Source organism: Tamandua tetradactyla, chromosome 21 (genome assembly GCF_023851605.1).
Source record: "Tamandua tetradactyla isolate mTamTet1 chromosome 21, mTamTet1.pri, whole genome shotgun sequence".
NCBI classification, from domain to species: domain Eukaryota; kingdom Metazoa; phylum Chordata; class Mammalia; order Pilosa; family Myrmecophagidae; genus Tamandua; species Tamandua tetradactyla.
The window spans coordinates 51,491,562-51,511,567 of NC_135347.1; the positions used below are offsets into that span (position 1 = coordinate 51,491,562).

The 20,006-nt window shown below is 49.5% G+C and overlaps 1 protein-coding gene across 1 annotated transcript in view; it reads right to left on the bottom strand.

Annotated features, from left to right (window-relative positions):
- Positions 1-789: 789 nt before the first annotated feature.
- The window catches only part of THBS4 (thrombospondin 4), a 45,298-nt gene continuing 26,081 nt past the window's right edge, over positions 790-20,006 (bottom strand). Inside the window, exons 10-22 of the mRNA XM_077139325.1 lie at positions 17,307-17,459; positions 13,934-14,038; positions 13,590-13,697; positions 13,124-13,283; positions 11,726-11,844; positions 10,790-10,842; positions 7,957-8,150; positions 6,963-7,141; positions 5,054-5,102; positions 4,765-4,961; positions 3,962-4,134; positions 1,548-1,687; positions 790-1,016 (exon numbers count right to left, since the gene is read on the bottom strand). Coding sequence (XP_076995440.1) covers positions 955-1,016; positions 1,548-1,687; positions 3,962-4,134; positions 4,765-4,961; positions 5,054-5,102; positions 6,963-7,141; positions 7,957-8,150; positions 10,790-10,842; positions 11,726-11,844; positions 13,124-13,283; positions 13,590-13,697; positions 13,934-14,038; positions 17,307-17,459 — 1,692 coding nt within the window. The 3' untranslated portion in view covers positions 790-954. The remainder of the gene's footprint in view (positions 1,017-1,547; positions 1,688-3,961; positions 4,135-4,764; positions 4,962-5,053; positions 5,103-6,962; positions 7,142-7,956; positions 8,151-10,789; positions 10,843-11,725; positions 11,845-13,123; positions 13,284-13,589; positions 13,698-13,933; positions 14,039-17,306; positions 17,460-20,006) is intronic.

Genomic DNA, 20,006 nt, shown 5'->3' on the forward strand with positions numbered 1-20,006 from the left:
TACAAATTGATTGTAAAAAAGGCTAGTGCACAAATTAGACAAGTTTCTGCCATGTACATATGGTGATGCTACTGAAGTTACCATAGGAAGAGCATTTGTGTTCAGAGCAGCTGTTTGAGTCATAGGAGGGCTTGTACGATCCATCTCAAGTCTGCTGTCCATGTTTCTTAGGAGACATCTGTCCATCCATCTATCCATCCATCCATCCATCCATCCATCCATCCATCCATCCATCCATCCATCCATCTATCCACTCATCCATCCATCCATCCATCCACCCCCTAGCTAACCCTTCCTAAGTCTACTACATGCTAAGTACTGTGTCAAGCATTAGGGCTAAAGCCTGGTAAGACGTGTTTCTTTAGTCTCAATAAGCTTGATTTCCACTAGGTGGAGCCAAATATATAAATAAAGACAATAATTGGTTGGCGTAGAGATCACAACTGTGTGGAGAAAAGAGGGATGGGACAGGACCAGCTGCAGAAAGAATTGGACAGTTCTGTCCCAGGGGTGGTCAGAAAAGTCTTTATAGAGAAGGGCATGTGCTGTGAGACTGCTCACCACAGAGGCTGCCGAGGTGAGCACAGGCCTTAAGGCTTTTTGTTTGAGGCCGATTGGAGCGACGGGAAATGAGCACTTTGACCCGTGCCTTCTGGTCTATACTACGTGATCTGCGCACCACGCTCAGTCTCACCGACTGACCCCGTCTGAGCAAAAGATCCCCCGGCAGGTTCAACTGGATACCTCGGAGAGTCGGAGCCACACACAAGTGATACCTGAATAACACGGTTTTTAAGAAATGACTCTTCTCTTTTATTGTCACATTCATATAAAAAGTTTTGATATACTTGGGTTGGTAAAAGCAGGCCACAGTTTATATAAAGATACTCATAAGAAGTTAAAAAATAGATGGCTTTAGTGTTTGGAAGAGCGCTTATGGATTGCTTCCTCGGTTTAATTATCCAATCGGTCAAAATTCTGGGTTTGAAACTCTTGGAAGTCCTCTGGGATGGTGTCTGCAAATGAGAACAGAGGCGGGGAGGTGAGTAGAGCTCCTGCTCGGGACGCCTGGTCTGTCTCAGACCACGCGGGAGCCTGGAGGGCCCACTGGCTGCGCACTCAAGGGGCTTCAACGGCCCCATAGCTGTATCTCCCTCTGGCTGCTCAGCACAAGGCGGCTGAAAGCCCAGGGGTGCCCACATCCCAGCCTAAAGAAAATTCACAGGCACAGTGGAGTCTCAACCTGTGCCTACGTCTGAGATGCATGAAAATAAGGGCTGCTGGTAAATGAAGCCAGCCTCAATTTCTCACTGAACCCCCCCCAAACCCCAAAGCCAAGCCGTGCAATTCCATGAGTCTCAATTTCCACATCTATAATAACATAGGAAAAGTGAAGTGTTTTCCTTCCATTACATAGGGACTGTCAGGTTTTAATGAACATATTGTATGCGTCTTGGGCTTTGGGGAGGAAAGTACAGTATAAAACGAAGGTCGCGTTATGTGATTAATTCTGGTGATAAAATTGTGCAGTAATAAGAAGACGTTACCATTGCAGCGATACTTGAGGTTGGACCAAATGATGTTTTCCTGAGAGAAGCAGAAAACGCCCAGTCTGCCCCCGCGCATGGTAGTGTCAATGGTGACCCCGGAGTCAGCCACCAGCTCGGAGCCTTCGTAAAATCGCACCCTGTAGACAACGCAGCCAGGGGAGCCCGTGAGACCCAAAGCCCGTCAGGGTGACATCCCCATGGCTTCTCCCACTCTCATGCCCGAGGCTTTAACTCTGGGTCGCTGGCTTCTACTGGGCTCCAGCTGTCCCCCCTCCCTGACTAGAATGAAAGCTCCTCGAGGGCAGGGACCTTGTGCCCGTGTCTTCCAAACGTCTGTCTCTCCAAAGGCGTGACACAATGCTGGGCACAGAGTCAAACTCAGTAGGTACTTGACAATGTGGAAGAGGAATCACAACCTGAGGCAGGCAACAAGAGGCCTTGCGTCTTCGTGGTCATGCACTAACTTGTCTTGATGACATGCTTAAAAAGGGCTGTTTTGCTTTGTCTCATTTATATCATTTGATGGAGGCGTGCAGTGGAGCAGTGGTTCTCAACGGGGAGCTGTATTTGGAAATCGGTGGGGGGCAGTTTTGGTTGTCACAGTGGCACTTAATGTCAGGAGATGGGGATGCTGGCTGGCCTGTGGTGCCCTGGCAGAACAATCAAAGCTGGTCCTGCTTCCCCTACAGTTTGGAAAGTTCCCCCAGACATTCAGGTCGGTGCTTGAGTTAAGTACCCCAAATTTAGACATGCTCTTAAGCTGCCCTCCTGTGGGTGTGAACCCATCGTAAACAGAATTTTTTGGAAGGTGTTATTTTTAGTGAAGGTGCGATCCAATCGAATGAGGTTGGGTTTTAATCCTGATTACTGATTCCTTTATAAACAGAAATTCAGACATGGAGAAAGCCCCAGGGAGGGGCCAGAAGCTGGACGTCAGCAGGCGCCGGAAGAGAAAGGAGAGAACATCGCCACATGGTCACCACGTGGTGGGAAAGCCAAGACACCCAGGGACTCCCAACCTGCCCGAGGGCTCCCGACCCCGGGAGGAGGCACCACGCCTTCTAGCTGTGAAACCACAGGCAATAAATTCCTGTTGTTTAAGCAAAACCACTGCGTGGCATCGGTCATGGCAGCCGGGAAACGAAGACACTGGGCCTACATTCTAGCTCCCTTCTCTTTATGAACACCAAGTATGTATTTTCTTGGTGTAAAATAAAAACTGAATTTTTTAGGGTCAATTGAGAAATGTCTGAGTTATTTGTTTTGTTTGAAAATGAAGAGTTGTTCACCATTTTAGAGGTTCACATTACTGTCAGTAATACTATTGAAGTACTTAAGTCACCAACACAATAATTTGTATTATAACATCGCCTCCACAGTGATTCTTGGTATAGGTGTGTCTATTTCATTTTGTCTTCAAGTGCAGTTGTGCTCAGGCATTTACATTATTTTGTTATGAATTAATTTGTTCTTATTTGTCTATTATATTGTCAGGGATCAAATTGATTTTCCAAAATTATTTGTATACATAGGTTATATTTTCTATGATTTCATTTCAGGACAGAAAAGGGGGCACTTAAAAATATTTGTCATAAAAAAGGAGATTGGAACATGATCTTACTGAGGCAACCAAAATACATTCAATGTCATGTCACACAGAAGAACAAAATATTAACTAGCCCTCATAATTACCTTTTTACCTCTAGGAAGTTTTCCTGCTCTAGAAGGGAGAATGTAATCAATTCTCTTTCCTACTTGTACTATGTAAACGGCTGTGGGTGTTTATGTACAAGCCTGAGGATGAGAAAGTAAGTACACTGTCTACATTTCAAAGACGTAGTCCTGAAACTACCTTCGCTTTTGAGACTAGCTTTTGAAAATGTATTCCTCTAGAGAAAGAAGGCAGATTGTATTTGGTCCTGTGAAAATCCATTCAGGCCATGCATGCTGCATTTACACCTTTGCTGGGCACCAAGGAGGACAAGATAAAATAAGACACCGGTGCTGCCCTCTCAGAGTCTACGGTCAGCTAAGGAAATGGCTTATTAAAAGGCAGGTGACACATGCCAGGGTAAGTGAGGATGTGGTGAGATTCAGCCACACCCCTCACCTCCCACCTGTCAGCACGTCCACGCTCAGGCTACCCTGAAGCACCATTCCAGGGCATCATCCAAACCCCTAGAGGGCCGGTTTGTCCCCAATTTGGCCCGAATGTCCCGGAAGGACAGTCGGGGCTTGGATGTCCTTCCCCCGTTCTTTTCTTGGAGCCATAGCCTGGGGATCTCAGAGGTCTGGCATAGCCTTGAGGAAATCTTAGGCCAGGACTGCTCAGGGAAGCGGGAGTTCTGGGATGCAGAGCGCGGTGTGTGTTGTGCTCCGAGCGCAGGTGAGTCGATGGCTCCTCCGCCTACCTGATGTAGCCCACCTGGGGCCGGTGCTGCAGGAACCAGCGGTAGGACACCTTGTCCTTCCAGCCAACGTTCCTGGAGTCCTTCCACAGCAGCCTGACCTGGTCGCTGGTGTCCCCGGTGTGCCACAGGGAGTTCCGGAGATGCTCCCCTGGACCTGTATTAGACTTAACAGCCTAGTAATGACATAAGCAAGTTTTTAAAAACAGGGGGCATCAAGCACCCTTCCTGGAGCCTGAGGTGATGATGCAGTGATGAATACCTGGTTACAATCCAGACAAAAGCATAAACAAAGACCATTTCTACCGAGGTGACCACAACGCTTCAGTAATAAGCACTGGCCAATATTCCACTCACCCATTCTCCCTTTTTCCTCCTGTAAATCCATTGCTTCCCACATTTGCCCAATGAAGCTCCCACCAAATGTCTGGGTACTACAGCCTGCCTCCTCTCCTAGCAAGAGTGGCAGGGACTTCCTATCTGAGCTCCTGTTCAAAGGAGGCTCCTCAGGGACACAGATCAGCCTATCCCGAGGCGGTGCCTGCAGGCGCACCACTGAGTCTCACCACCCTTTGACCCTCAGGCTGCAATTCCCACTGGTAGTCACCCCGAGGTTAGAATGTAGCTAAGACAGAGGAGTGAAGTGGGGGCCCTCAGTCAGCTCCACTCTTCCCTGGCTTGAACATCAGCCTGCAGGAGTCACGTTCTCGGGTAAACTAAGCGGGCCGACAGGAGAGTGCAGGATTTAGAAGGCAGAGGGTGAAGAGCCTGGAAGAATGGGAGGAGAGTGGTCAGACGGCCAATACCTTGAGCTGGATACCAGGTTCTGCGACAGCTCGGAAGGGCGTAGCTTGCCAATACGTCTGTTCCGTCTGCTTCCACATGACCACGTAGAAGCTGGAGCTATCTTGGTAACCAAAGATAAAGCCAGCGTAATCATCATCTGTCTGGGTATTTACGTGGAAGGTCCCTTCAAAGTCAACTCCATTGAAAGCCGTGTACCCTGTAGAGAAGGGAATGGGGTTTACACAGTGAGCCGGAAAGTGTGGATTCTACAGGGAGGGGTGAGAGTGGTGGCCGAGGCCTCAGACGTACCCACTGCCAGGCCGGGGTCGCTGTTCATGGTCTGCACAATCTCCATGCCCTGCAGAGAGAGTGACAGAGTGAAGAGCCACCGAGAGGGAGCCTAGGAAGACTGTGGAATCCCAGAACCTTAGGCACCACCACTGAGGGCTTGGTAATGTATCTGAATAACCATTCTACCTTGCTAAGTGCTCCAAGAAAGCACATAACACTATTGTGAATGAAGGTTAAAAAAAACAACCATCTGGGCGGGCCGCGGTGGCTCAGCGGGCAAGAGTGCTTGCCTGCTATGCCGGAGGACCCCGGTTCGATTCCCGGCCCCAGCCCATGTAAAAAACAAACAAACAAACAAAATATAATAAAATAAGAAAATGTTTAAAGATGTTTCCCTTTCTTCCTCCTTTCCTTCCTTCTATCCTTCCTTCCTTCTCTGTCTTTCTTTAAAAAAAAAAACAACCATCAAAGTGGAATAGAAATAATTTTGCTAGCACTGTCATGTAGGCTAATTGGAGAACTTACACTTCTAATGAATGTGACTTGCTGTGTGACTCTGGTAAGTCTACTAAGCCTCTCTGTGCCTTCCTTCCTTAGTTACACAATGAGGAGAAACCTGCAGGAGGCAGTCCATGGAAGATATTAGGAACGGGGGCTCTTGGGTCAGACTGCCCGGGTTCCAATTCTAGCCATCTCAGCCACTTGCCAGCAAGTCATTTAAGGTTTGTGAGCAAATCAATCAAGGTTCTTAAGACCCAATTTCATCATTTGTAAAATGGGAGCCACTGAAAGCACTTCGTCATAGGGCTACTGTAAGGAATAAACGAGAGGTGGGATGGTGCCTGGTCATGGTCACCGCCCTCCCGTCGCTCCCTCGTGTCATCCCAAGGGATGACCTGAGCCGCCGGCTGTGCTGGGAACTGCCCGCCCTGTGGCACGCACCTGGGGACTGCCCGCCCTGTGGCACAGCACACACCTGGGGACTGTCTGCCCTGTGGCACGCACTGGGGACTGCCCGCCCTGTGGCACGCACTGGGGACTGCCCGCCCTGTGGCATGCACTGGGGACTGCCCGCCCTGTGGCACGCACTGGGGACTGTCTGCCCTGTGGCAGGCACTGGGGACTGCCCGCCCTGTGGCACCTGGGGACTGCCCGCCCTGTGGCACCTGGGGACTGCCCGCCCTGTGGCACCTGGGGACTGCCCGCCCTGTGGCACAGCACACACCTGGGGACTGTCTGCCCTGTGGCACGCACTGGGGACTGCCCGCCCTGTGGCACCTGGGGACTGCCCGCCCTGTGGCACGCACTGGGGACTGCCCGCCCTGTGGCACGCACTGGGGACTGCCCGCCCTGTGGCACGCACTGGGGACTGCCCGCCCTGTGGCACCTGGGGACTGCCCGCCCTGTGGCACACACTGGGGACTGCCCGCCCTGTGGCACGCACTGGGGACTGCCTGCCCTGTGGCACGCACTGGGGACTGCCCGCCCTGTGGCACCTGGGGACTGCCTGCCCTGTGGCACCTGGGGACTGCCCGCCCTGTGGCACGCACTGGGGACTGCCCGCCCTGTGGCACCTGGGGACTGCCTGCCCTGTGGCACCTGGGGACTGCCCGCCCTGTGGCACCTGGGGACTGCCCGCCCTGTGGCACGCACTGGGGACTGCCCGCCCTGTGGCACGCACTGGGGACTGCCCGCCCTGTGGCACCTGGGGACTGCCTGCCCTGTGGCACACACTGGGGACTGCCCGCCCTGTGGCATGCACTGGGGACTGCCCGCCCTGTGGCACCTGGGGACTGCCTGCCCTGTGGCACACACTGGGGACTGCCTGCCCTGTGGCACGCACTGGGGACTGCCCGCCCTGTGGCACGCACTGGGGACTGCCCGCCCTGTGGCAGGCACTGGGGACTGCCCGCCCTGCGGCACGCACCTGGTTCAAGACCACCCAGTTGGGGTCAATCTGAGCGTCCCCTTCAGGATCCAGGACCACCGTCTGGTAGGCCCGGAAATCGGTCAGGGTGATTTCCGCGTTCTCCGGGCAGACGTCGATCCAGTCAATGACCTGGTCGTGGTCAAAGTCCGTCTCACAGATGTCTCCCACCCCGTCGCCTGCGTGGGGCGGACAGAGAAGACGGGGGCTGGGCCACGCCCGCACCCACCAGCACCGCGCCAGGGACAGAGGACAGGCCCACGCTCCGCCTCCTGGGCTGGGAGAGGAGCCCCGGGATAGGAACATCCAAGCCAGCCCTGGGCCCCACCCATCACGATGGACAGCCAGGCCAGTTCCCGAGGAGACCCAGGGTTTCTTCTTGCAAGCTCACTGTGAACAGCTGCCCTGCACGCTGTCCCCGGAAGTTCTCTCTACTACGTACAGTCAGGTTCACCAGCTGGTGGCCCTTACGCCTGACCTTAAATAAGCAAATGTCTGTAGCACTTTCTGGACTACGATGTGTGAGAAACAGGGAAATTGCTATTGTCCACTAGAGTATCTCTAAGGCAGTAACTTCCAGTGGCCCAGGCTGAATCTGGCCAGCAAAAATGATTTTTTATCGAGCTGCGATGATGGCATTGAAACATTTGAATCTGCACAGCTTCGGTTGAGCATGCCCTTTGCAGGTCTCCACGGCCCCTTCCATCTGTCCTGTCTCACACCTGGTTTTGTGCACACCTCTCCTTACCTGCCTGGCCCCTGAGCTCATCCTAAATTTGTTCGGGGAGGTGCCAAGCAGCTCTTCTCTGACCGAATTGGAGACTGGTGTCCCACTGGCCATCTAGTGTCCACGTGCACTGCAGGGTTTGGAGAAGTAGCCGCTGGAGCTGGGGACGCTGGGGACGCCTGAGTTGGCGCGGGGAGAGGCATGCCGGGGCGTGTGTGGCTGAAGGGAGCCGGGGGTCCCAGGTGGTCCTGGGCCGAGCCCGCTTACTGTTGCTGTCCTCCTGGGCTGGATTGGGGACCAGCCGGCAGTTGTCCGGTCCAGGGGGCACCAGGTCAGGGATGCCGTCGTTGTCGTCGTCATCATCGCACTCATCGCCGATGCCGTCTTTATCAGTGTCCAGCTGGGCGCTGTTGATGACGGTGGGGCAGTTGTCCGTGCTGTCCTGGTGGCCGTCTCCGTCACTGGGGGGCAGAGGGGAGGAGGTTCGCATCACAGCCTCAGCAGGAGGCAGGAAGCGCCCAGTTCTCAAGGAGGAGAGCTCGTGTTTGCGGTTTTAACCAGGCTTTGGCCTTTCATCAAAGTCACCATGTCCCTAGATGAGGCCGACCAGCCTCAGAGACCAAGTTCCCTCTGCTTCAATCTGTTGAAACAGGTAGGCCATTCCCTACTCAAGAAGGTAAGGGTCTATTTCTGTGACCCTTGGGGACTACTAGATGATACCAGACTCAGAGAACATGTGAACGACATGGAGTGAGGTGCCCTGAGGCCAGACTGCTTGAATCCTGGCTCAGCCACTTACCAGCATACAACCTCAGGCGTAAGACTTGACCTCTCTATGACTCAGGGTGCTCATCTGTAAAATGGGGATAATAATACCTACCTCATAGGGTTTTTATGAAGATTGAAAGATTAAGATTATTAAAGTGTTACATATTAAATTTTAATTAAAAAGCACTTCCTGGGCAGGCCATGGTGGCTCAGCAGGCAGAGTTCTCGCCTGTCATGCCAGAGACACGGGTTTGATTCCCAATGCCTGCCCATGCGAAAAAAAAAGCACTTCCTAAGTGACTGGCTCCTAGGAAGCCCTGTGGTATTTTTGCTCATACGATGCTTTACAACGGCTAGCCAGGGGAGCCAACACGGACTCAGACCTGAACGCGATGGGGAGAACAGCAAAAACAACGTAGCCTCCCCTTCTTGGGAGGGGAGGTGGCAAGCCTGGCTCAATCTTGGTTTGCAGGACTTCTCAGAGCCTTCATTCTCTGCCAACCTAGACTTTTCTTCTTTCCAGGCCATCCGAGGGTGATTTTTCCCTGTCTACCAGAGGTTTCCCTTTGCTGGCCAAGACCTCCCAGATGTAGTCAGGGTCAGAGCAGATACTGCTTCCGCCACGCTCCATCCACAGCCTGGCCTGTCTTCCAGAGGTGGGAAGGGGAGGAAAGCTAGGGACCAGGCTGTGCCATAGACTTCCCAAATGGGTGCAGAGGGACAGAAAGGGCCCAGAGACAGTGAGGCCAACCTGGAGAAGCAGAAGATGACATGGCTCAAGGCAAGCGCACGGCAGAGCTGTTTTTCAAAACACAAGATTAAGCTATTTCCATTAGCACCATTCATTCTATATAGCCCTGAACATTTCCAAGCAAAAACAAGCAGTTCCTGTCCTCCCTTCCCAAAGTTCAAGTTTGTGGGAATTAAAATGGAACAGAATGAGTCATTTGTTTTAGGCACATACCTAGATGCTAGTGGGATAGGATATTTTAGAAATTACTGTGGCTGCGAATAAGAGTGCAGGACAACCTAAAATAAGAACGTTCTTGATGTATATAATTTAGTGCAATTGCCAGGGTACCAGCCCCACCTTACAGAAATAGAGAGAGGCATCTTACATGAGACTGTCTTTGTGCTGTAATAACACTACTAGCACAGTCTCCATTTCTGCGATATCACCTGAGGGCCGCACTATGTTGGGAGTTTTACCTACATTAGCTTTAATTTTCACCAATAAGCTGTGAAATGCATTTAGCTTTGCTACTCTGCAGGTGAAGAAATTGAGACTCTGAGAGTTGCAAAATATGTTTAAGTTCACTCAACTAGTGTGTGCTCTACAGCAAGGATGCCAATCGCCATGAAGAAGACGTGCAAACCCTCTCAGGGATTTATGGGAGCTGTCCAGGAGCAGAGTTTGGATCAAGAATGTGCGTCAAGAACTGCAGGGCAACCTCAGATCCAGGTTTTAGAAGAGAAGCCATGTCTTCCTGCTGTGCCTTTTAGAATCCTTTCTCTCTTTTATGCCTGTTTTGGCTGCCGCTACAAGAATTCCTTAAGGAGGTGAAAGGGCTTAAGCCTTGGATTGCAGGTATCTCTGGGGCAGCGGCAGATGTTTGTGCTTTTTTTGCTGGGGTTTCTAGAGCACCTGACTGAGTGCCGTGTCTTAACGTAGGACTACATTCAGGTTGGGCTAGGAGGGCTGACAACACACATTTCCATAGAAATAACTCCACTCAAATAAGGGAAATGGAAAAAAGAAATCTAATCTAAGTGCAACGAAATAACAGAGATCCCTCAACAAATGGCCAGCCTTCTCTTTTGGGATGATGGTGAAGCTTTCCTGAGCTGAAAGAGTACAATAGTAAGATAGCTAATATTTACTGAGTGCCACCTTTGTAACGAAACCATAAGACACTTTTCATAGATGAACTCAGTTAATTCTCAAACAATCCTATGAGCTAGATCTCACCGTCACCCTCAATTTACAGAAGAGAAAACGGAGGCATAGAGAGATTAGGTAACTTGCCTAAGGCTAGCCAGTTACCCAGTGAAGGAGCTGGGATTTATCTGCGCTGCCTCATGCTATAGTGTCTCTCCAGTTATCAAATGTCACTAGCTGAGGTGCCTCGTGGGCCATCCTGGCACCGTCACCCCCCACACAGGACCTGCAGGAAGGTGTAGCACCTCGGACCCGAGACAGGGCTTTGTTTCCACCAGCAGCTCAACCTTCCCAGAGAAATCCCAAAGCATGGCCAGCAGCAGAGAGCTCTAAAACTTAAATCTCTCCAGATTTTTCTATCTGGCTGTCTGCAAGCTGGGAGATGTGCCATACCTGTCCTGATTGGTGTCACAGGAGTCCCCAACCAGATCATTATCCACATCAGACTGCAAAGGGAACAGAACAGATTGTTACTTATCCCTGGGATTGCCTGTACAGAATGTTCCAGAGGAAGCAGGTCTGGACCGCCATTACTGCATCCCAGGAATTATTTTTCTGGAACTGGGGTGGTACAAAACTGCAAAAGGACAACACCATATTGGCGGAGGCACAATCACGAATTTTCAAAAAAGCCTTCTAAACAATCGAGCTACATTGGATGGGCTGCCAACACACCAGATGAGCTGATTGGAAAAGGGCTCCAGGGTGGCAGGTGGGGGACGTGGAACCCTGGCACGGGTCTGAAGAGAGCCGGTCACAGACAAGGGAAATTGATTTTGCTTTGCTCCCGCATTTTGGAATTGAGCCAAAAGAGTGAGTCACAATGGGCAACAATGATTCCTCTTTCTCAGGGCTTTAAAAATAAATGACGCATCCTACCCAAGCACATGGACAGGGAGCAGGAAGAAGGGAATCTCAACAAGTTGCTGACTGAACTTAATCTAAATGTCCATACATAGGCTGCGTAGGGGTCTGAAGGGACCGAGGACTGAAGGAACACGAGGCTCCCAATGGTTCATTTCCATGTTCCATTTTCCTTTCAGCAGAACAAGCCTGTTTTGAGCATTACTGAGCTCATATTACTAACCTCATAGGCACTGCACAGCCCATGAGATTAGTCCAAAGGGCCTCAGCACTCCTGCAGTGCTCTTCTTGTCGCCTCCAGAGATAAAATGGATAACTCTGCCTCCTCTTCTCTGTTTGGTAAGTGGCATCAGCAGAGAACCGGGCCGAGGGGCTCTGCTGTATGTTCCTAGATATTGGTCTAGGAACTGAGTCTTTGCATGGGGAAGGCCACCTAGAGTTCGAACTGCCCAGAATCCTACTAACCTGGTTAGGGTTGCTGACGTCAGGACAACTGTCACAGGCATCCCCCACGCCATCACCGTCCTTGTCCCGTTGGTCACGATTGGGAACTTTTTGGCAGTTGTCCAAAATGTTTTTTATTCCTGCAAGAAAAGAAGGCTGTCCTGGGTCACAGGAGCAATGCAGGTAGGTGGGAAGCATTCTAGCTTGCAGGGGCTGGGTGGGTCAGACCCAGGCACAGGTAGGTGGTGAGTGGCTTCTGACGGGACCTTTGTCACATCCCCACTGCCTTTTTACAAGTTCTCTAGAGGTGACTTCAAAGGATGAGCTCTAGGAGACTTCCAGATGAGCGGTTCTCTGGGGCATCTACCCTACTGTAATTTGTCTAAGGTGTCACGGCCGCTCATGGGGGCCAAGTAAGGAGGCGCACAGCCAGGTGGGACAACGTCACATTCGGTGATGTCATATGGCAGCTTGAATTCAGAGAAGGTTGAAATATTTACATCATGGAAACTGGCAAATGCTACCAATCAGGGCTTTTTATCATCTGTGTGTTTCATCAAGCCAGTTTATCAGTACCCCACTGGATCTGGGTCACCGAGGAGGGGTGCTAGAAGGTGGGTTATATTCGAGGGCATGGGAGGTATTCTGGGCCGGTGTGTGTGCATGCTAGTGTGTCTGTTTATTTATAGAAGGATTTTCTTTCAAGGCCCTGTGATGTGATACATGTTTTCTGAAACTATCAGAGCCGAGCCCAGCCTACACTTCAATCAGATTCCTCTTTCTATATACTCTAGAAACTATACAGGAACAAATATCCCCCATCCCCCTTACCCATTCCTGGGTCTCATGAGATTCCAGAGCTACCAGGATTGGTGCTCCAGGGGGTATCATGAACATAGATCAGAATACGAGGTTCCTGGAGCTGGGTATTGCAGTCCCCCTGCCAGCACAGCCTTCCCCCAGGACAGGCAGGGGATATCTAGGGCTCCTGGGAAAGGAGGTGCCTGACCCAGAGGGGTGGTCTACGACCAGGCTCAGAGGATCAGTTCTCTGCTTAGTTCAATCCTCTACTCTTGGGTCTCTAATCTGTGAAAAGGATGGTGAAGGAGTAGGAAAATGTATAAATTGGGACACCATATGCTCTACAGAGGCACGGCCCAATCAGACACTGCTTGAAGTGTTTGTTTCAGACAATGATATAGAGTCCCAGGAATATCCAGGATTTTTAAACAGGGAAATGGGCTAGGAAGGCTTCTCCCCCCAAAAGACAAGTAGCCTTAGGGTCCTCCAGTTGTATCCACATCAAACACCCAGAGCTAGAACCTCTCGAATTGGTAATTCTATTTCTACACCTGAGAGAGATACAAGGACAAAAGGGCCAATGAATCCCAAATAAAAGTCAAAGCGAGGATGACCCACCATCTCCGTCCATATCGTCATCACAGGCATCTCCTCTCCCGTCGCCGTCAGTATCTCTCTGGTCATTATTTAAGACAGTCCGGCAGTTGTCACAAGCATCCCCAAAGATGTCTTTATCACTGTTCCTCTGGTCCACGTTGTGAGTCAGGACGCAGTTATCCTGAAAACGCAGAAGAATTGACTCTGGCTTTGACCGACTGCCTCCCGAGCGCCAGGTCGTGTGCTGGACGCTGGGCAGCCTCCGCCTCCCCCATTGCTAGAGGTTCTCAGACCTCTGGAGGCCCAGGTTGGTCACTCTTATGTTTTGAACATTTGTGAATCGTAGAAGAAAATGTTGCAGCGCTATGGCAGCGCAGGCATGGAAACTGGCATTTGGTGTGATTACTACAAATCGTCGCCCCCAGGGGCTCTCTTCCGGCCACGCTGGCCTATGACAACTCCCAGCTCCTCCCAAGAAGGCAGGTACCTGCTCATTTAAGATTCCGTCTCCATCCGCATCCTCGTCACAAGCATCTCCAATGCCATCTCTGTCCGCATCTTCTTGACCAGAATTTGGCACGTGCTTGCAGTTATCCTAAGGGGAGAACACAGCTTACAGTCACATCCTCCACCTGTGTTGAGTTAAAAACTATTCCTGACTCCAGATGGACTGTGGCTACCTTGCATGATCGTGGGCTCTTGTTTTGCCTCATTGAGATGCAGCTACTACCCATATGCCATTTTAAATGGAACCCGCAGAGTCTCTTCTCCACGTAAGATGTGGTCTTGGAGCGCCACAGTATGTATTATTTTTCTTCTTGACCTCCTTACCTTCTTGCAGTTCTTGGCAGAGCATGGCAGTTCTTCATCGGGGTAGCTGTCGATGTCCACATCCTTTCCACACACGTAACCATCGCCAGCCCAACCGACTCCACACTGTGAATGGAAAATCCATCAGAGGCCTGGGAAGCTGAGTCTGGCAGGGATACAGGATGCTTCTGCTCCTGTGTGCCTCCCCCTGGAAGGCCAGCTGCCAGACAGCCTTGTTGGGTGGAGTTTTAAAAACTATGCAGTTGCATTTCAATCGTCAAAATGGTTCAAAATTCAAAAGGTATGAAGGGAAATCTAGTGAAAATTTTCCTTCCACCTGTTCTCTGGGCTCCCACAGCCAAGGTAATCAGCTCTTATGTGTACCATCAGAGATATTTTGTACATAGACAAGTAAATACACGTACGTTCTTTTTTCTTTGGACTTTTTATATAATTTGTAACACACATATACACTGTTCTGTGCTCTTTTCTCTTTCTCACTTGACATTACATTTGGGAGATCTTTTCACATTAGTTCATGTAGATTCATGTCACTCTTTTTAAGGGTTGTAGTTATATCACAAATAAAGCTGAATGGATGGGCCACAATTAATTCAATCAGGCCTCCAGTGGTGAATGCCAGGTTTTTAAATCTCTTTTATATTACAAACAATACTGCCACAAATAATTCTGGTACATTTGCCACTCTGCATGGTGTGCCTGTTTTTAGAGTAGAATTTCTGCCTTAAAGGGTATTTGTCTGTTTAATTTTGAGTTATTGTCAGAATTTTCTCCATAGGATTGCCCAATTTATTCTCGCACTGGAAATGAATGAATGACTGGGTGGAGCGGCATTTGTGGCAGTTTTCTCATTCATTCTTAAACCACAATCATGTCTGTGAATGCAACTGTCTTCTTGATCATTTTTGATCACAGAAGGAACCCTTCAAGGGTCTTCATCTCTGCTCATACCTTTTTCTTTTAACAGAAGAAGGTACAGTTCTGGGTCAGCCTGTTCTCTACCTCCTTGGAGATATTCACCAGTGTCCTGTTACCATGAGCAGACTGAGTTGAGAGCAAATCTTTGGTATCAGCAGAATAGGCACTAAAAGAACAGTTTTCTGCACCAAAAGTTTGACGTTATCTCCAGTCCTTATATTCCTCCATTTCACAGAAGCAAAAGCTAGACTCAGAGCGATGACATACCTTGCCCAAGGTCTCAGAACTGGGATTTGAACTCAGGCCTGTTTCATCCAATGTCTTTTGCCATTTCCATTTGGTTCAGTGCATATTGAGTTCTTTCCCCTGATGTTTCATTCCCTAGTTCGCCTTGGTAAAGGTGGACTTAACAAACCACAAGGAAAGGAAAAGCCCTTCCAGACGTGGTGTCCTGGCTGTGAGGTGGGTGGGGGGCTCTGCCCAGGAGCAGGAGGGGCCCCTACGGGAGGGACGGGCTTAAGAGCGGAAGGGAAAGGAAAATGGCAGATGGGGAGCTGGAAAATGATAGCGAACCGGAAATGGAGGGAGAGGAAAGGTTGACCTAGGAAAGGAGGGGAAAAGAGAGAGGAGAGAAAAGGGTCTGAGGAACAGAGGTGGGGCCAAAGGAAAACAAACTTTACACAAGTAAGTGTTAAATTTCCTGGCCTCTCTACTAAATTGCTTTAAGGGCAGCAGCAACCTGGTAAGTTGCAGCCTGCCACTCCTCAGTCTTTTGCTCGCTCCTTCTGCCACAAGGAGCTCTAAAGGGCAGGACTGGGAAGTGTCCTCCCCATACACACCCTTCCTCCCCCCTCAACTGCTTCAGCGAGAAGGCCTGGAGAGCTCGGCCATGGGGTACAATCCTTGACTCACTTTGGTGAGGAAAAAAATTCCTCTAGGAGCAAATACATTTTTAATGAGCCATTTTCTGGTGTATTAAATTATTTTAGCAGTCACACGAAGTTTATTAATCCTTTACCATCTGTCATGGTGCCTTATTACAAATTCAAAACACATGTTAAGAGTCCCATCACCCACCATCTCAAGGGAGCTGTCGATTTGTTCACAGAAAATAAGAATTTAAATGGATGCATGCACTGGGCTCTCCATGACTTTTTTTGGAGTAATAAATATGCCCAGCCCGCAGGATTAGGGAAACTGTTAGCTTTTCCCCTCTTCTGCTACAGCATGTTCCTTATCCCAACTTTGTTACACAGCTGACATTACATTCATGTATTTTGTTTATTTTTTATTCTTCTTATTTTTCCTATTTAAAAAGAGATGCATTCCATGCAGGCAATTTTGCAAGTATAAAGATAAAGTCTAAAAGTGTGAAGTGTCAGTATAAGGAAGAGGGAAAAAGTCTTCTGGACTCCTTCCTGCTGCCCAGGGGCAATGCTGCGAAGGGAATCACAGAAGGGGGAGGGGGAGGATGGGAGGAGGGGAAGGGAGTAGGGGTAAAGGAAAAAGGGAAGGGGGCCCTGGGGGAGGGGGGAGGAAGGAAGAGGCGGGGAAGAGGGAAGGGAGAAGTGGGGGGAGGAAGAAGGCGGGAAAGGAGGAGGAGGGGAAGGAAGGAGTGAGAGGGAAGGGCAGAGGGGGAAGCCGCTGAATTCTGCTTATTTTTCTCTGCTTAGACTCCCCGAGGCCTGGCTGGGAGCCTGGGATTTGGAGAACGGATGGCAGGGACGAGCCTTCTTCACAAGGGGCCCACAACGCCCACCTGGGGAGAGACTGCCTTGCTCTCTTCCCTGCCTCCTCCTCTCTCCAAGGCTCCTCTCCAGATCTGGCTCCAGGACTGGGAGATGCCCAGGAAGACTGAACAGAAACTGAGCAGGGTGAGGTGGCAGAGGGAATGGCCCTGCCAACCCCCTCTCAGCCACCTGCGGGAGACAGGACGTCCCTCTCTGAGCGCCTACGGCAGCTCACTACCTCTTCTCTGCGACCTACTCCCCTAGAGCATTAGGCCAGGCTTTTCCACCGGAGGTCTTAAGAGCAGAGCTGGTTAGAAATGGCAGCAGATATGCTCGTAAGTTATACAAACAAGCAGGTAGGGCAGTAAGAAGGAGAGGAGGGAAGATCCTTCACCTCCGTGCCGCTCACTTCTTGGGCATTTCCCACAGAAGGTGAAGTGGGAACTGGGGCTCCACCAGGAAAAATCACCACCGAGGGGCCCAAGCAGGTGGCGGTGGCCGATGAGCAGGATGGAGAGCAGAGGTGGCTGATGTGTAGAAGCACTTCAGGTTGCTCTCCCACGGTCTCAGCTGAGACTATTACATTCTGTGCTCATTTTGATAACAAGGTTCTCATTTTTTGAGCACTTTCACCCTGAAGCTGGTAGACTTCAGGGGTAGTGAAAGTGGAAAAAGTGAGGGGTAGAAAGAGGAAAAATGATAATGCAAGTAAACAAGCAACTTACCACGCAGGTCACCTCGCCCTGCCTCTCTTCAATGCACTGTGCGTTCACACTGCAAGGGTTCAATTCTGGATTTCTGCAGCTTTTTTCAGCTTTGCATCCCTTTGTCTGATCACCAGTGTACCCTGGTTTACAGGGACCACAGCGATAAGATCCCTGCGAGAAATAAAGATAAGGGGATAAGCCAGGAGCTCACACCTTGAGTAAAGGCACTGCTGTATTCTTTATTGTTATATGTACTCAACGATGCCATGATTAAATGAGAACCAGGCCTGCTTCTCTACCTACACCTTCATCTCCTAAGATGGTGTGACTGCTGGTGAAATCACCATCAGATTGGAAGCTGCAGCACGTCATGTAGACACTGAAGGAATAGAGGTGAAGGTAGAAGGCTAGACAGGGAACAACGACTCTTGTATTGTCAGGTCCCCTGTGGAGGGGATAAGGAGAAAGGGTTGAAGGTTCCAAGGAACTCCTGGGAGGCAGAGCTAGGGCCTTTATTCTGGGGACAAAGGGATGATTTGAGTAGAAAGCAAGTTTTTAAAAAACAACAAACTTTTAAATGTTCCTTTGGCTCTTTTATAATTAAGTGGCCAAGGAGCAGGCATTCAATGCCCCAGTGTGATATGCCAAGAAATTCACCCATTTAAAGTGTACAATTCAATGATATCAATCACTCATGACCTCTTAATTGCCAGGTCCAAAGGACGCTTTTCAATGGTCTTTCTTGATCCATCAGCCTCATCTGACATTGTGTCAGGTGTCTCCTTTTCTCGGCTTCTGCTCCTTTTCCCTTTCCTTTATTTTTAGGATTCCTTGGATTTCTGTCTACTGCTGACTTTTCTTTTCTCTCTGATGCTTCAATTCTTATCTTAATACAGATGTCTCCTGAACCTTTTTGTGCAGGCTACGCTATCTTCTGAACTCCAGACTCACGAATTAAACTGTCCACTAGGACTTTCCACTTGCATGGCCCCCAGGTGAGTTCGACTCATCCTGACCAGATGTGAATTTTCCATTTCTCCTACTAAGCTCCCCCATCCTCTTGGCCTGCCTGTTTTCCTGAATAATCAAACCATCCCTTTAGTCATCCAATCAGTGCCATCCTTGACCCTTCCCAGTCTGCCTCACCACCGGCCCCCTGCATCTGAATTGGTCACCAAGTACCAACAATTCACATTTCTAACAACGGCCCCTGCCACCAGCTCAGTTCCTTTTTACCACCAGGAGCACCACTCAGCCACCGCCACCAGTCTTCTGGATGTCTGCAGTAGTCTCCTAGCTGGTGTCCCTATAGCTGTCTTGCCTTCCTCAAATCCATTGTCTGCAAGATTTCTGGAGAGACCTGACTGAGATGAAAAGCTGACCCTGTCATTCCCTTGCTTAAAACCTTTCCCTTTGAGTTCCCAGTTCTACTGCCTTTCTCACCTGGTTCCCTGAGGCAAGAAAGCCCTAAAGCCTGGTCTAAAGCATCCTTTATAGGCAGCGAATTAACTTATCTTCTGTGCACCCAGAATGGACCAGTTATATACCATTCTGGAGAGAACTGAGAAAATAGCATCTCAAAAAGTTTTCTGTGAACGTCATTGTCTGCAGGAGTCTCTATTGGAAGAGTTTGGGAGAACGCCAAAGGTAGTAACATGACGTCTCTGAAAATAATATTCCTCGAGGTCAGAAATTTCTGTCTGTTTTGCTCCTTCTCTGTCCCTGGATGGTGAGTTCTCAATAAACATGCACAGAATGAGGGAATGAATTCAAGAGCTTTCATGCTAGACTGCACAGCGTCATTTATTTTCACTTTTCATTTTATAAATTATGCTTTAACAACACTAAACTGCTCATACTTTTCTGAGCACACCATATCCTCCTATCATTTGCTTGTGAGTTCCTTGAGAGGGAAGGACTCTGACTTATTTCTTTCCATTTTGCCAGGTGCCTAGCCCCAGTGCTTGACACAAAGAGGCCACTTAGTGCTCATTGAACTGATTTAGGCTGAATCATTTAGTGGGAAGAGATGAAAAGAAGATATCATGTCTGGACTCTCAAATGAGAGTAATTTATTTTTGTTTCCTTATTCGTAAATCACGTCTTAGGACTGCCACAGAGAGCTGTGCAGGCTGCACAGCGCCCTTCCGGAGACTGCAAAGAGAGTGGAGCCCCATAGGGTTGCATGGTGTTTCACCCACACGACGGGGTGGTGGCCTTGCCTCATCTGTAGCAGGCCTCACCCATGTCCCAAAGGGTTCTGAAGGAAGACTTTAAATACCAAAGCCACTTAGCTTTTATCAACTCTAGGTACTAGCCAACTGTTTGACAATTCATTGCAATTCCTTTCTTTGGCACAAAGTAACGATAAATCTCTGTGCATTCCTAGGCAATTTAGTGCGGTGGATAAGAACGCAACCTTTGCAGCCAGACTGGAAGTTTTATGAGATGTGTGGCCTTAGCGTAGTTATTTAACTATTCTGTACCTCCTTATTCCAGTAATAAAATGGGGATAATAATAGTGCTTACTCATATATGGTTATGAGGATTAAATTAAGTATCTTGATATTTGTAAAGTGCTTTTACATTCAAGGAAACTAGGACACTAGAGATGAAATAACTTTTCCAGGCACATATGGTGGGTTAGCTCTCTCTTTCATTTTGGAAACAACTGATAGGAATTTCCAGAAACATTTAATATTTAATTTATAGAGCCCT